The 17,829-nt window shown below is 48.0% G+C and overlaps 1 protein-coding gene across 1 annotated transcript; it reads left to right on the plus strand.

Annotated features, from left to right (window-relative positions):
- Positions 1–1,516: 1,516 nt before the first annotated feature.
- Positions 1,517–16,866, plus strand: LOC142245456 (uncharacterized). Its single transcript, XM_075318175.1, has 3 exons — positions 1,517–2,155; positions 7,093–7,201; positions 14,335–16,866. The coding sequence occupies exons 2-3, from the start codon at positions 7,141–7,143 to the stop codon at positions 16,086–16,088; spliced, it is 1,815 nt and encodes a 604-aa protein (XP_075174290.1). The 5' UTR covers positions 1,517–2,155; positions 7,093–7,140; the 3' UTR covers positions 16,089–16,866.
- Positions 16,867–17,829: the final 963 nt, after the last annotated feature.

The raw sequence follows: 17,829 nt of genomic DNA on the forward strand, positions 1-17,829 counted from the left end.
TTCTCCTCAGCCTCACACAGCCCTTCTCTTCAGCCTCACACAGCCCTTCTCCTCAGCCTCACACAGCCCTTCTCCTCAGCCTCACACAGCCCTTCTCCTCAGCCTCACAGAGCCCTTCTCCTCAGCCTCACACAGCCCTTCTCCTCAGCCTCACACAGCCCTTCTCCTCAGCCTCACACAGCCCTTCTCCTCAGCCTCACACAGCCCTTCTCCTCAGCCTCACACAGCCCTTCTCCTCAGCCTCACACAGCCCTTCTCCTCAGCCTCACACAGCCCTTCTCCTCAGCCTCACACAGCCCTTCTCCTCAGCCTCACACAGCCCTTCTCCTCAGCCTCACACAGCCCTTCTCCTCAGCCTCACACAGCCCTTCTCCTCAGCCTCACACAGCCCTTCTCCTCAGCCTCACACAGCCCTTCTCCTCAGCCTCACACAGCCCTTCTCCTCAGCCTCACACAGCCCTTCTCCTCAGCCTCACACAGCCCTTCTCCTCAGCCTCACAGAGCCCTTCTCCTCAGCCTCACACAGCCCTTCTCCTCAGCCTCACACAGCCCTTCTCCTCAGCCTCACACAGCCCTTCTCCTCAGCCTCACACAGCCCTTCTCCTCAGCCTCACACAGCCCTTCTCCTCAGCCTCACACAGCCCTTCTCCTCAGCCTCACACAGCCCTTCTCCTCAGCCTCACACAGCCCTTCTCCTCAGCCTCACACAGCCCTTCTCCTCAGCCTCACACAGCCCTTCTCCTCAGCCTCACAGAGCCCTTCTCCTCAGCCTCACACAGCCCTTCTCCTCAGCCTCACACAGCCCTTCTCCTCAGCCTCACACAGCCCTTCTCCTCAGCCTCACACAGCCCTTCTCCTCAGCCTCACACAGCCCTTCTCCTCAGCCTCACACAGCCCTTCTCCTCAGCCTCACACAGCCCTTCTCCTCAGCCTCACACAGCCCTTCTCCTCAGCCTCACACAGCCCTTCTCCTCAGCCTCACACAGCCCTTCTCCTCAGCCTCACACAGCCCTTCTCCTCAGCCTCACACAGCCCTTCTCCTCAGCCTCACACAGCCCTTCTCCTCAGCCTCACACAGCCCTTCTCCTCAGCCTCACACAGCCCTTCTCCTCAGCCTCACACAGCCCTTCTCCTCAGCCTCACACAGCCCTTCTCCTCAGCCTCACACAGCCCTTCTCCTCAGCCTCACACAGCCCTTCTCCTCAGCCTCACACAGCCCTTCTCCTCAGCCTCACACAGCCCTTCTCCTCAGCCTCACACAGCCCTTCTCCTCAGCCTCACACAGCCCTTCTCCTCAGCCTCACACAGCCCTTCTCCTCAGCCTCACACAGCCCTTCTCCTCAGCCTCACACAGCCCTTCTCCTCAGCCTCACACAGCCCTTCTCCTCAGCCTCACACAGCCCTTCTCCTCAGCCTCACACAGCCCTTCTCTTCAGCCTCACACAGCCCTTCTCCTCAGCCTCACACAGCCCTTCTCTTCAGCCTCACACAGCCCTTCTCCTCAGCCTCACAGAGCCCTTCTCCTCAGCCTCACACAGCCCTTCTCCTCAGCCTCACAGAGCCCTTCTCCTCAGCCTCACAGAGCCCTTCTCCTCAGCCTCACACAGCCCTTCTCCTCAGCCTCACACAGCCCTTTTCCTCAGCCTCACACAGCCCTTTTCCTCAGCCTCACACAGCCCTTCTCCTCAGCCTCACACAGCCCTTCTCCTCAGCCTCACACAGCCCTTCTCTTCAGCCTCACACAGCCCTTCTCCTCAGCCTCACACAGCCCTTCTCCTCAGCCTCACAGAGCCCTTCTCCTCAGCCTCACACAGCCCTTCTCCTCAGCCTCACACAGCCCTTCTCCTCAGCCTCACACAGCCCTTCTCCTCAGCCTCACACAGCCCTTCTCCTCAGCCTCACACAGCCCTTCTCCTCAGCCTCACACAGCCCTTTTCCTCAGCCTCACACAGCCCTTCCCCTCAACCCGCTCCTCTTCACTGTGATCTCAGTCTCCAGAGTCCATGTCCACATCACTGTGCTTCTTTGGACTCCGCCTACTTCCTGTGACGTCACCCCTCCCGGCGGCAGCTTCTCTACGAGACTATTCCAGAGCGGAAAGCAGCAGCAGCAGCAGCAACACGTGACGAAGACGGGACACCGGAGAGAGATCAGGGTACAGGGCATACATGGGGTGCGTGCTGTATATGGGGGATACATGGGGTGCGGACTGTATATGGGGGATACATGGGGTGCGGCTGTATATGGGGGATACATGGGGTGCGGCTGTATATGGGGGATACACGGGGTGCGGGCTGTATATGGGGGATACATGGGGTGCGGCTGTATATGGGGGATACATGGGGTGCGACTGTATATGGGGGATACACGGGGTGCGGGCTGTTTATGGGGGTATATGGGGTGTGGGTTGTATATGGGGTGCGGGCTTTATATGGGGGCATATGGGGTGTGGGTTGTATATGGTGTGAGGGCTTTATATGGTGGTGTATGGGGTGTGGGTTGTATATGGTGTGAGGGCTTTATATGGTGGTGTGTGGGCTGTATAGGGGGTATATGGGGTGCGGTCTTTATAGGGGGGTATATGGGGAGTGGGTTTTATATGGTGTGAGGACTTTATATGGTGGTATATGGGGTGTGGTCTGTATAGGGGGGTATATGAGGTGCAGGCTGTATAGGGGGGTATATGGGGTGTGGGCTGTATAGGGGGGTCTATGGGGTGTGGGCTGTATATGGGGTGTGGGCTGTATAGGGGGGTATATGGGGTGTGGGCTGTATAGGGGGGTATATGGGGTGTGGGCTGTATAGGGGGGTATTTTATTATTATTATTGTTTATTTATAGAGCACCATTGATTCCATGGTGCTGTACATGAGAAGGGGGTTACATACAAAATACATATACACGTTACAATAGACAGACTGTCACAGAGGGAAGAGGGCCCTACCCTTGCGGGCTTACATCCTAAAGGATTTTGGGGAGGAGACAGTAGGTGGGGTGTAGGTTGGGCGGCAGCTCCGCACGGTGGTGGGGCGGCAGCTCCGCACGGTGGTGGGGCGGCAGCTCCGCACGGTGGTGGGGCGGCAGCTCCGCACGGTGGTGGGGCGGCAGCTCCGCACGGTGGTGGGGCGGCAGCTCCGCACGGTGGTGGGGCGGCAGCTCCGCACGGTGGTGGGGCGGCAGCTCCGCACGGTGGTGGGGCAGTGAGGTCATTGTAGATTATAGGCATTTCTGAACAGATGAGTTTTCAGGGTCCGTTTGAAGATGGGGGTGTATGGGGTGTGGGCTGTATATGGGGTGTGGGCTCTATACGGGGGTGCAGACTGTTGTATTACATTTTTGTTTGGGTGGGAGGATCGGTGGCAAAATATCTCTTGGCTTCTTCCCTGATCTTTTCTTACCTTACCAATAGCCCCTATGGTAAATGTATTGGCTCTTGTCCACTTGCGATTTTCATGTGCGAGTGCGATCCGATAAAAAGTCGGATCGCACTCGCACCAGTGTTAAGCTATGAGACAGTGTCCTCGTGCTTAATTTTCTCCGGCACGAATCGTGCTTTCGGTGCAATCGCAGCATGCTGCGTTTTGCACCGAGTCTCGGCTCACGCGTGTGTAAAATCGCACTGCACTCGCATGTTATGCGAGTGCAGTGCACGGAGAGACAGATAACGGAGGAGATGGGAGAAAGTGCTCCCTCCATCTTCTCCGCTCCTGTGATGCGATCGCATTACAGTCGCATGACCCTCGGCTGACACCCGCAGCAGAGGGTCATTAGCATATTGTTTCCGATGCTGTCGCATCGGAAGCGGTGTGCAAGTGGACAAGAGCCCTAAGTGGTATAAACTGTACTGGATATCGGCTCTCACATCTCATATTGGTCTGCAAATATTTTAATATGTCATCTGTGCATAATGTTCAATTTATACAATAAAAAGGGACAGGAGTCATGGGAAGTGACATTGCATTGTAATAGGATTCCTGTGACTGTTATTTTCTTATTGTGTCTGGGAATTAGATTTCCTTGAAGTTCCACATCACAATCCAGAGGTGCAGAGAGAACATCAACAGGAAAAGCCATAAAATGCAGTTATCCTGATCCCTCCCCTGGAGGCGACTTTACTGGATGGGGGATGAGCAACAAAGGATGGGACAGGTCTTTACAAACAAATGGAAGACTTATTTCTGCCTCCCTCCCCCATACCCCTACTCACAAGGATAGTGTGAGAAAACATATGGACACACGGAGGGTGGTTGTAACCCAAAATGAAAACCAGTAGAAAAATCTAATACTGGTTGTCGGCCGTAGCGCCCCTTGTGGGTAGGGACTGGAGTTGGATGCGAGACGAGTATGCAGTCCAGTATGGCAGATATGAGAGCGTCGCTACTGCCTGTTCCTGGGAGGACGTGGAACTGCATAGGGACTGGATTGACTCTCAGAGACGGCTCCGTTGTGCTAGGCCGGGCAGTGGCAGGAGGACAGGGAGCATCCACAATAATAACAGCTGAGGTGAACTTAGAGGAAATGCGGCTGTTGGTGTTTGATACTAATGAAGTGTACTATGAGATGTGCCCACTACTTCTCGTGTAAAGTTGCCTTCCAGAAACTGTGTAGTAAAGAACTGTTGTGTAAAGGCCACTTTACACAATGCGATATCGGTACCGATATCGCTAGTGTGGGTACCCGCCCCCATCTGTTGTGCGAAACGGGCAAATCGCCCGTGGCGCACAACATCGCCCAGAGCAGTCACACATACTTACCTTCCCTGCGACGTCGCTGTGACCGGCGAACCGCCTCCTTTCTAAGGGGGGCGGTCCGTGCGACGTCACTGAACCGCCGCCCAATAGCAGCGGAGGGGCGGAGATGAGCGGGTCGTAACATCCCGCCCACCTCCTTCCTTCCGCATTGTGGCCGGGAGGCAGGTAGGGGAGCTTCCTCGTTACTGCGGCGTCACGCGCAGCGTTGTGTGCTTCCGCAGCAACGAAGAACAACTTCGTTACTGCTGCAGTAACGATAATCGAGAATGGACCCCCATGTCACCGATGTGCGATTTTGCACTTTTTTGCGACGATGCAAAATCGCTCATAGGTGTCACACGCAACGGCATCGCTAATGCGGCCGGATGTGCGTCACGAATTCCGTGACCCCAACGACTTAGCATTAGCGATGTCGTAGTGTGTAAAGCCCCCTTAAGGCTCAGCACACACGGCGAGTAATACGGAGAGAGTGGAATGTGATAAAAATCGCATTCCACTCGGACCAATATTACTCTATGGGGCCACTCCCATGAGCGATTGTTTTCTCAGACCTAATCGGACCGAGAAAACAGTCGCAGCATTCTGCGGGTGGAATGCGATCCTGTTTCACTCCCACCCATACAAGTTTATGGGGCGAGAGAAACATCGCATTGCACTCACGTTACATAGGTGTAACGCGAGAGCAGTGCAATTCTTACATCAGTTAGCAATGGAGGAGATGGGGAGATAAATCCCTCCCCTCTGCAGCACTGGCTCTGCCCTCTGCAGCTGTGGTCTGATCACACGATCGGACCACAGTCACATGACACTCAGCTCCCACTAGGGTGCGAGCGTGAGCCGAGTGTCATGCAAGGACTCTCAGTAATCACTGTGTGGCCTCAGCCTAAGGCCTAAGCCACACGGGGAGAAAATCGGTGCGAGTGGAGTGCGATAAAACATCGCATTCCCCTCGAACCAATTCTAACCTGTGTGACAGCACACATGAGCGATTATTTTCTCAGCCATAATCGGACCGAGAAAACAATCGCAGCATGCTGCGATTGTAAGCAGAGACTCTTTCTCTCGCACCTATTCAAATGAATGGGGCGAGAGAAAAATCGCACTTCACTCGCGGTACACCGGTGTACTGCCAGTGCAGTGCGAGAATGGCAATAGCCGACTACGGAGGAGAGGGATAGAAATCCCTCCCTCCCCTCCTGAGAGCCAGCCCGCCCCCCGCAGCTGAGGTCTGCTCGCAGGGTCGGACCTCAGATGTAGGCACACTCGTATGACACTCGGCTCCTGCTGTGCTGCCAGCACGAGCCGAGTCTCATGCGAGCATCGCAGTAGTGCCCCGTGTGGCCCCAGCCTAATATAAATTCAGTCTCCGTTTCATCCATGATTCGGTCCTGGCCTGCCCAAGACAGTGGCAAGAAGCGTCCCTCCTGAGAGGAATGAACAGCACCGCACCTCTCCACACACCCAGCCAGGACCACAACAGTTTTCCTCTGAAGTGGGGCCAGGTCGCCTATCGGAAGGAAGCCTTTGCCTGTGACTACCGCCTACTGGCCCTAGTTCACATTATCACAGTAGGGGCTGGGGCACAGACAGCACTGAGAGATCATAGACATCACAAGAGCACACAGCACTGGGGGTGGCACACAGCACTGTGGGGGAAGGCATGTTCAGGATGGTGGGACGGGAGTCCAACATGTGCTAACCCTGCCCACAAAGTAAGTTCTCAGCGTGAGGACCTAAATGTTTGCCCACGCAGCGTTCATTAATGAATGCTGCGTACGCATCCTCGCAGTGTACGTGGGGATTTAAAGGGATGGCATCCAGCATGTTGCGGCTGCCAGCCTGAGCGCTTCGGTCCCCAGCAATCTGCCTGGGGGCTACAGAAAAAGTCCCCACCCCTGGCTTAGACCATACTGAGCTGCAAATATAAATAAAAAAGGAACAGATCTGTCTAACAGCAAATTAATAGCACTTAAAAAAATGTTTCGGACACCATTAAACAAGATAATACTATATACCCAAAAACTACAACATTGCCAAACAAAACAATTCACATTTGATAAAAAAAAATGTTAGGGTATCTGAAACGTCAAGACAAAATAATGAAAGACATCACTTTGTCGTAATGTGGTACATTTATCGGACCCTGCTCCAGAGACGCCTGCTTCTACCACTAGGTGCCGCTGTACTGACTCTCAGGGCAGCACTGGTGATATAGGAGGTGGTGATGTTTTTTGCAATTGGCGGCTCAGTTGCCACACGAGAGTCTAATAAAAGCATCCATCTAGAACATTCCACAAGAGTTTTCCTTCTGTCTGTGACTTTTACATTTATTATTTTCACAGTTTTGAAATCGAGGCAAATATCCAAGGAAGATTCATCTTGAAGCCATAATGGAGAAAGGAGAAAGGGATGTGTGGGGAGATGAACGGCGCAAAGAGGAGGATCCTACAGGTAATCGCTCCGGCAAGGAGTAATGACTAGTGATGGCCGGACCCGCAGATATTCGGGATCGGCAGATGCAACCAGGTCTATAGGGACCTGAATCAGGCGCTTTAAAATGGTGATAGAAGAGATAGGGGGATTAGAGCAAGCACACTATACTTACCAGTCTCCCAGCTGTAACGCTACTTCGAGGGCCGCTCATTATCCTTCATACATATGCACTGCTTCCCTCGTCCACTGGTTGTCCCGGTGTTTGTGATTGGTTGCAGTCATACTGCGCCCCCCACCCTGTGTGACCGCATGTCTGACTGCTTTCAATCACAGATGCTGTGTGAGTGCCTAGATTAGTGTAAAAATAAATAAATAAAATTGGCTTAGGGTCCCCCCATATTAGGATACGTAGCACAGATAAAGCATACGGCTGCAGCACCCAGCCGTGTGCTTATCTTGGCTTTGTAACAAAATAAGAAGGACCGCATGCGGCTTTTTATAATTAAATAAATATTTTCTAAAAATCAGCATGCGGTCCCCCTCAATTTTGATATCCAGCCATGATATAGCCGACAGCTGGGAGCTGGTATTCTCAGGCTGGACCTCCAACCTAAAAATAACAGTTTGCAGCCATCCAGGATTGTCGCATCCTTTCGAGGAGCAATCCCAGCACCTTACCCAACTCATCCCAATTGCCCTGGTGTGGTGGCAATTGCGGTAATAAGGGTTTAATGACAGCTCAGCTGCTGCTAAGCCCTAGAGGCATCTATGTGACTCTCCTTCCCCCATTACTAATGTGTAAGTGAAAAGGATTAAACACGAAACACCAAAAAATCCTTTATTTGAAATAAAATACAAAAAATACACCCTCTTTCACAATTTATTAACCCCCAAAACACCCTGTTCTGAAGTAATCCACACAATATCCCACAAGGAACATGACCACACACTGTGGGCTTTAGGCAAAGACTGAGTTGCAACAATGAACAGTGACATCACTCAAATTATTTGCGGTCACAGCTGGAGGTTCCCACTGTATCTCAGTGCCGTTATACCTGATATAGCAAAATCCTGCTGGTTAGTTCACTTAAAAAAAAAAAAAAAAAACCTAAAACAAACAGTTTTAAGGTACCGTATTTTTCGGCCTATAAGACGCACTTTTTTTCCCCCCAAATGTTGGGGGAAAGTGGGGGGTGCATTTTATAGTCTGAATGAGGGTGGAGCGGGTCATCGGGGGCACGAGCAGGCTGTAGCAACCTGCCATGACCATGTGGGCCCGCTCATTACATATGCATGCCCATCCCCCCGCCCATCTCAGCGCTGAAGCCGACGCTGACAGGTGGGCGGGGACGCGCGCATAGTAAAGAGCCGGTCCGCATGATCACCCCTGGCAACTACAGCCTGGAGTGATCATGTGTGGCTGTATTCACTGCTCCCCGTGCGTCATTATCAGCGCGGGGTGCAGTGAATCAGTAAACTCACCCGTCACCGTTCCCCTACAGCTTCGTGATGTCTTCCTGTCTGTGCCGGTCACCTGATCTTTGTAGAGAGCGGTGAGCACAGCGATGACGTCATCGCTGTGCGCGCCGCTAGTGTCCACACAGATCAGCTGACCGGCACAGACAGGAAGACATCGCGATGCTGCAGGGGAATGGCACCACACAAGTCAGCGACACTGCTGCTGTGACAGAAAGGAAGATGATCGATGTTGCAGGGAGTGAGGAAAGGTGATTATAAACGTTTATTTTTTTTTCTCTGTGCCATAGGATACAGGCCATATACCAGAATGGGGGTATATTATGAGCAGGATGCTGGTATATGAGCACAATGGGGGCATATAGCAGGATGGGAGTATATGAGCAGGATGGCTGGGGGTATATGAGCAGGATGGCTGGGGGTATATGAGCAGGATGGCTGGGGGTATATGAGCGGGATGGCTGGGGGTATATGAGCAGGATGGCTGGGGGTATATGAGCAGGATGGCTGGGGGTATATGAGCAGGATGGCTGGGGGTATATGAGCAGGATGGCTGGGGGTATAAGCAGGATGGCTGGGGGTATATGAGCAGGATGGCTGGGGGTATATGAGCAGGATGGCTGGGGGTATATGAGCAGGATGGCTGGGGGTATATGAGCAGGATGGCTGGGGGTATATGAGCAGGATGGCTGGGGGTATATGAGCAGGATGGCTGGGGGTATATGAGCAGGATGGCTGGGGGTATATGAGCAGGATGCGGGTATATGAGCAGGATGCGGGTATATGAGCAGGATGCGGGTATATGAGCAGGATGCGGGTATATGAGCAGTATGGGAGTATAGGAGCAGTATCATATACAAGGCAGGAGGATCATTACCAGGATGGGGTACCTTAGTAGAGAATTTGGGGACATTACCTCCATAACAGTGTCAGCAGCAGATCTTCGTCCCATAACACTGTCATGACCACATTTTTTGCTTAAAATTTTATTTTCCTATTTTCCTCCTCTAAAACCAGGGTGTGTCTTATAGTCCGGTGCGTCTTATAGTCCGAAAAATACGGTAATTGCCTCATAGTTTGTCACGGCATGACTTCACCTGTTGTGCCTGGTCCAAGAATTCACCTTGCGAGCTGCTTAGCACAGGGAGAACACCAAATTAACGCTACAATGCAGGGCCCTGGCGCTAGGGAGAGGGGAATGGGGTCACCTCCCAGCATTTACGTGAGGCTGATACCTGCACTCCCTAACGTCTCTAGACAAGTCCTTCCCTCCGCATGAGGATCACGTGCTTAAGCTTTCGCTGACTCTGAAATCACCCTGACAAGTGAAGGCCAATAAGACGCTAGTCTTGTCACTGCAATTAGACAACATGAGGTAAGGTTGCTTTACACGCTGCGATCTCGCTAGCGAGATGGCTAGCGTGCGTACCCGCCCCCATCGGTTGTGCGTCACGGGCAAATCGCTGCCCGTGGCGCGCAACATCGCTCGGACCCATCACACATACCTGCCTAGCAACGTCGCTGTGACCGGCAAACCACCTCCTTTCTAAGGACCTCCTTCACTAAGCGACCGCCCAATCAAAGCGGGGGGCGGAGATAAGCGGGACGAACATCCCGCTCACCTCCTTCCTCATTGCTGGCGGGACGCAGGTAAGGTGAGGTTCCTCATTCCTGCGGTGTCACAATAGCGATGTGTGCTGCCGCAGGAACGACGAACAACATCGTACCTGCAGTAGCAGCGATAATTGGGAATAGGGGAGCATGTCAACGATTAGCGATTTTGAACGATTTTGCGACCTTTTCCGATCGCACGTAGGTGTCACACGCAATGACATCGCTAACGAGGCCGGATGTGCGTCACGAATTCCGTTACCCCAACGACATCGCTTTAGCGATGTCGCTGCGTGTAAAGCGGCCTGTAGGAAAGACAAACAGGAGGAAAGACACAACAAATAATACTGCAGCCGGGAACTTCAGCTGCAACTGAAGTGACACCTCAGCTTTCTTCAGGAACTGGCTCCTTCCAAGTGGACAGTATAGGTATGAGCTATAGCCGACATAGGAAGGCGTGAGGAAGAAGATTTTTATAGCAGAAGGGAGTGGTTGCAGTTGAGATTACAAATACCTGTTAGATCACTGTAGCATACAAGTGAACCTTAACCTTTTCACTGCCTGAAGGAAATTAAATACACTCCAACTCTGCAAACGACAAGCAGACAGAAGCAGATCTGCGATCAACAACACACTGTGACCTTCTGATCCCAGATCCCCTCTGAGGTCACATCAGGTTGTGGCACACTCATGACATAGTCACAGCCAGGACTAGATTATAAGAGAAAGCAGAAAATTCCCTGCGTTTATCCATCCTTATGTGTGCTGCAATGCCATCGCTTCCTAATACATGAACATGTGGCTCCTCCACCCTGCACTGTGCAACTTGAGGTAGTCACCGAGGCGGTGCAAGGAGCTGTAACAGGCACTGCTCAGAGAGAGAGATGTCTGATACAAGGGGCTGCTGATAAGTCTTTGGCTTTGTGATCTTTTTTTGTTTCCGGTAAATGGGAAAGATAGGGATGCACAGCACAAAATCAAAAACAGTTGAGTGCAGCCTATGTGTAGAACAATGATGCAAGCAAAAGAGAGGAAAAAGTACACATGATAGGGGCGCACATCAGGATCATACAATGTTTAAATATATAATAAATTTTATTGGGTCAAAAAAGAAAAGACAAGGACATCATAAAAACCTTTTAAAATACACATATTACATATGACCTCACTAATACTCCAATTGAAATGAATAACATTCCATATAGATAAACAAATAATGGTTCAATCCATAAACAACAGTGTATGGCATGCAAAGGACCCTTCTTAATCAGAAAATGAGGACAAATTACCTAGTGAGACAATTAATACTAAGGTAGTATGCAACGTAGAGAGAGCCCTCAAATTGGTAGTCCAAAGGTTATAACATGACTAAGGACTGTGTCCGTATCAATAATATACAAATCCGGCCCCTCCAAATGCCCCCCTAGCACTATATCTGAAGCAATGTAGATTATACATAACAGTGTGAGATATGGTAATCAATCAAAAAGTGACCAAATACTGGGTGAGCTGGATGCAATTGGATAAAAAGAGGACGCATGACATCAGATAGAAATGTGGAACAACAGGTCCCAGCCAGGAAATATCACTGTGCCCATGCAACCAGGAACCGCTGATCACACTTACTGCTTAGTGATCTATAACAAAGGGTGCCAGGGATGCCTAGGCTGACATAGTTATAAGTACAAGGGGAGTACACAGGCTCTCCACCCATATGAAATGCATGTGCCTTGGCACAAGCAAAGGAATATTTGTCAGGCACAAAGGAGGATCACAAAGGCATACCCATTAATCATACAAGCAGTATGGGGGTCAAACAGGTGCGGTTACCAGCCGGGCCCGGCGCAGTCAAAGAAAGGCATGCATGGATCGTGCAGAGGAGTAAAAGCGAGGTCAGAAAAAAGCCCAACGCGTTGCGCTGACTAGCAGCTTCGTCAGGGGAGGTATGAGACAAAAGGACCCACAACACACATATATATATATACAGGTAACAATTAGGTGATTACTTGCCGATTGTCGTTTAATCAGTTACAGCTGCCTGAGGCCACTAGGCGCCATAGCGGTTTACTTAGAGAAGCGAGCGAACGCACAGTGCATGGTGGTGCCTGTGCAGACGGAACCGGAAGTCTAAAAGTGCACGTGACGACACAGTAGCCACGTGCACACAACCAGGAAATAGAACATGTAAACAGATCGTAAAGCGCATGCGCGAGCCGTGCATGGTAGGAGGCGTCCCTCCCAGCAGCACAGGCAGATCCAACGCAGCATATAGAGTCAGGGGGCATAGATATGCACGAGCGCAAGTGCTGGAGAAGACGAGAATCTGCGTTCGAGTCCAAATAGTATGCACTTACATAGATGAACATTCCTAAGGGTGAACAGGGGTAGATTTATAGGCACCAACTATATCTGCGATTAAGGAGGACAAGTCAGATGAAATAGGAATATGTATTTTTAGAAAAAACACCGTGCCAGTACTCAATAGTAGATATGAACAGTCTATATTACAGGCATGGTTAAAGTATGACAACAATGATCTTTGAGTGGGCATATAATAAGTGTCAGCACGATCCCAATAATACATATAAGATCAAATCTCAGGTGATCATGGTATACTAAAACTCAATTATAGAGCAAAAGCATCACCCTCAAATAGGAATTAGAATTTGTAGAGTACGATTTAAACAACCATAGATCAGTACAATATAATCCCCATGAAGGTCGAGGACCCATTAGCATTCATCCCAGGGTTAGTCCCAAAGCATCATAAAGGAGGGGGGTAACCTGATAAATGCTTTCAGTCCCCACATAGAACACCATAGGACCGAATGAAATTTGACCATAGTTGGACTCATGCCATATTTCTGAAATAATCAAAGACAGAGACGGACACTACAATCCACCAACACTGCCCTTTCTAATACATCTAGGACGGGATAGAGGGCATAGATCGTGCAATGATATGTCGCAGACATTGGGGGATCAATGCCCTTCATATTCCACAGTTAAGAATTGGGTTGCCAAATTTAAAATGGGCCACTTCAGCACCAATGATGAGAAACGTCCTGCACAACTGAGAGTGGTTGTTGTTTTTGTTGTTGCTGAAAACAAGGAGAAGTCAAAAGAGTGGAGGCACAGTGGTTCTCCTTGTCCAAAGAAGTTTAGGCTGCAAAAATCAGCCACTAAGGTGATGGCATCTGTGTTCTGGGATAAGGAGGGTGTGCTGCTAGTGGACAACCTTCAAAAGGTGTCCACCATCAATGCAAGGAATTACATTGAACTTTTGGACCAACTGAAAGCAGCTCTGAAGGCCAAAAGGCGTGGCAAGCTGTCCAAAGGAATCTTGTTCCTGCAAGAGAATGCCTCCGCTCACACTGCACAAGCGACCACGGCAAAACTGACAGAGCTGGGCTTCCAGCTGGTTAACCACCCACCTTATTCACCAGATCTAGCTCCCTCCGACTATCATCTGTTTCCAAACCTGAAGAAACACCTTAAGGTACCAAATTTCACACCATTTCTGATGCCACTGCTACGGATGCCTGGTTTGAGGCACAACCGAAATCCTTCTTTTTGCTAGGCTTACAGAACCAGGAATACCGATGTAAGAAGTGTGTTGACATTAGTGGAGAGTATTTGAAATAAATGTAAAGTTTCATCATCCAATCTCGTTTCTTTCTGGGTAAAGCCAAATACTTATCAGCAGCCCCTCTACTGTCCCTGAAGACTGAAAGCGACCGGCTGCAGGGAGAATATAACTGATGATATAACAAGTTTATTGAGGCTCATTAACTTTCATTTTGATTTATACTGATGGTTTTTCTGTTCTCTTATCCGGTTTCATATTGCAGAACATGCTCTATTTACACAAAGGGATACGTTGCTAACAATGATTATTTTTACGCACATATAAAATATTCGATCACTTTGAGTTATTAATAATATTGTTACATACAATTTCTATGACATTTTCTACTTTCTTATATTTGTAATTTTCATATTTAGATTACTTAAATTTTTAAGTTTATTTTGTTTAAAAATGAAATCCGGTTTCTTCTTGGCAGATAACTGTACCAGCAGCTCCGAAGGACATCTGATATCTTCATATTGTAAAGCAGATAATTGTAGCAACACACAAGATACATATGAAGAGCATGGAAACATCTCAAATATACTCTCAGTCCATCAAAGGAAAGAACTATCACCTGATCCTGTTAAAGAACTATCTCCTAATCCACCACAGACTGTTAAGCAAAACAATAGTGTCAGAGATGTGAAAGATCAAAGAGCGCACACAAGGTTGAAAACCATTTCATGCTCCGAATGTGAGAAATGTTTTACAGATAAAAAGATATTTGCTTATCATTGGAGAAATCACATAGGAGTGAAGGCATTTTCATGCTCAGAATGTGGGAAATGTTTTATTGGCAAATCTCATCTTCATAGACATGAGAGAATTCACACAGGGGAGAAGCCATTTGCATGTTCAGAATGTGGGAAATGTTTTAATAGCAAATCTAATCTTCTTAAACATGAGAGAATTCACACAGGGGAGAAGCCATTTTCATGTTCAGAATGTGGGAAATGTTTTACAGATAGATGTTCTTTTGTTACACATGAGAGAATTCACATAGGGGAGAAGCCATTTTCATGTTCAGAATGTGGGAAATGTTTTAATATCAAATCTAATCTTCTTAAACATGAGAGAATTCACACAGGGGAGAAGCCATTTTCATGTTCAGAATGTGGGAAATGTTTTAATAGCAAATCTTATCTTCTTACACATGAGAGATTTCACACAGGGAAGAAGCCATTTTCATGTTCAGAATGTGGGAAATGTTTCACAGATAGACCTTCTCTTCTTAGACATGAGAGAATTCACACAGGGGTGAAGCCATTTTCATGCTCAGAATGTGGGAAATGTTTTACAGATAGACCTTCTCTTCTTAGACATGAGAGAATTCACACAGGGGAGAAGCCATTTTCATGTTCAGAATGTGGGAAATGTTTTACAGGTAGGCCTTCTCTTCTTCGACATGAGAGAATTCACACAGGGGAGAAGCCATTTTCATGTTCAGAATGTGGGAAATGTTTTAATATCAAATCTCATCTTCTTAAACATGAGCAAATTCACACAGGGGAGAGGCCATTTTCATGTTCAGAATGTGGGAAATGTTTTATGACAAAATTTTCTCTTCTTGGACATGAGCGAATTCACACAGAGGAGAAGCCATTTTCATGCTCAGAATGTGGGAAATGTTTTAATATCAAATCTAATCTTCTTAAACATGAGCAAATTCACACAGAGGAGAAGCCATTTTCATGTTCAGAATGTGGTAAATGTTTTATGACAAAATTTTCTCTTCTTGGACATGAGCGAATTCACACAGAGGAGAAGCCATTTTCATGCTCAGAATGTGGGAAATGTTTTAATATCAAATCTAATCTTCTTAAACATGGTAGAATTCACAGAGAGGTGAAGCCATTTTCATGCTCAGAATGTGGGAAATGTTTTAATAGCAAATCTCATCTTCTTAAACATGGTAGAATTCACACAGGGGAGAAGCCATTTTCATGCTCAGAATGTGGGAAATGTTTTACAGAAAGATCTTCTCTTCTTAGACATGAGAGAATTCACACAGGGGTGAAGCCATTTTCATGCTCAGAATGTGGGAAATGTTTTACAGAAAGATCTTCTCTTCTTAGACATGAGAGAATTCACACAGGGGAGAAGCCATTTTCATGCTCAGAATGTGGGAAATGTTTTCATATCAAACGTAACCTTCGTACACATGAGAAAATTCACACAGAAAAGTAATTTTCATGTTCAGAATGTGGGAAATGTTTTATTAGGAAATTATACCTTGTTAGACATCAAAGAACTCACACTGGGAAGAAGCTATTTTAAGCCCTTGGTGACTAAACCATTTTTTTTGTTTTGTTTTCTGATAATGGTTTTTATTATCTGCCGTGTTCTATTTTATGTTAGTCATACATTTAAGTTACTATGTTTGACTTTTATGTTTAAACCAGGGGCCGGGATTATTTGTAAATTTCTACTAACCTTCGACAGCAGCACAAAATTAGCAATGTGAAAATTACCCTCCTATATTTGATCAAGCAATTAATTAAAGGGAACCTATCAGGTCCCATATGCCTTGTAACCTACAACCAGGGTGATGTGTGGCCTAGAAATCCCTTCCTACCCATCCCTGTATTGTAATTTTGTGTAAAATTAATTTGTAAAAAAAAAAGTTTTATAAGTTGCATGTTCCATATGTAAATGAGCAGAATGACTAGTCCCGTGGGCATTGCTTCACCCCGTCTTTTTTGCCCTCTTTCTGTGGTAACACGCCCATGTAGGCAGAATACCATGGATTTACATGAGCGACATCACCATGAGCTCCTGAAAATCGTGCGCACTTCTTATTTGCGCAGCTTTCTTATCCGGGTGTACGCTTGTCGGATTCACAAGCACACTGCGCGTGATCTGAAGCCTCCTGCTCTTCAGACCATGCACAAATAGAACAAACAGAGCAGTGTATATGGATTTCATCGAAGATGATATGCAACAACTTCAATAAACATATGCATAAAGGAGAAACAGAAGTCTTTTAATTTGCCTGAATAGCCCTATACCCCATGATCACAAAATCACCAATCATACGCGCTAGTGCACCTGAAAATTATTTTAATTGGTCAGACACAAGAAATAACAGGGGTATAGACAATCATAAAACATTAAGAAAAGGTTTTTAGACAAGGAGAGGCGAATAGATTCCCTATGTGGGGCCGCATGCAAAAGGTATAGAGGTATAGGAGATATACTAGCTCCCCACAATGGTACATGCTGACCAATAAGGTAAGATTCAATATACAGCCAGCTTACCCCCAAAGGGGTGATACACTGAACAGAAACACAGAGTTTAAATATCAGTAAAACAGAGGGTGCATACATAATCACCACAGCACAAGAACCAAGAAGGGGCTTACCAGAGTGGATGAGAACACATGCGGGCACACATGGGGAACAGTCCCAACACGTGTTTCGTGTAATGACTTCCTCGGGGGACCGTGGACAACAAGGGGAGATGTGAGTATTATATCTGCAGCACCTGTCGCGGTTCCATGGGGCACGGATGCACGGCACCAGTGTGGGAGGCTACTCCAGCGTCGCCTGGGCTAGGGAAACTCCCTTAGTGACGTCAATGTTACCCAGGGGACGCTGAGAGGAGAGCCGCACCCACTGCGCATGCGCAATCCCGCAACCAGGCAGCGCGACTGCAGATGCCATGTCATATACTGGCAAGAGTAAAGGCAAGTCGTACAGTTTATACAAAACAGGCTAAGAGCATCATAAAAAATAGGAATAATTAACACTTCATTGTAGTTATAGTATCGCAGCAATAGCTGAGATTACACATATGAAGTAGATCACCATATCATAATATAAGTTAATACAACTGTATAGTGATAGAATAAGTTCATACTCAGTGAAGATCAGATATAGAAGTTTTTTTCCTTCTTTTCCTTTCTATTTTTCTCTCTTTTTTTTTTCC

This window comes from Anomaloglossus baeobatrachus, chromosome 7 (genome assembly GCF_048569485.1).
Source record: "Anomaloglossus baeobatrachus isolate aAnoBae1 chromosome 7, aAnoBae1.hap1, whole genome shotgun sequence".
NCBI lineage: Eukaryota > Metazoa > Chordata > Amphibia > Anura > Aromobatidae > Anomaloglossus > Anomaloglossus baeobatrachus.

Coding starts and splice junctions, on each gene's coding strand:
- LOC142245456 (XM_075318175.1), top strand. CDS start 7,141: ATGGAGAAAGGAGAAAGGGATGTGTGGGGAGATGAACGGCGCAAAGAG. Junction 7,202..14,334: donor CAAAGAGGAGGATCCTACAG/GTAATCGCTCCG, acceptor TCTTCTTGGCAG/ATAACTGTACCAGCAGCTCC.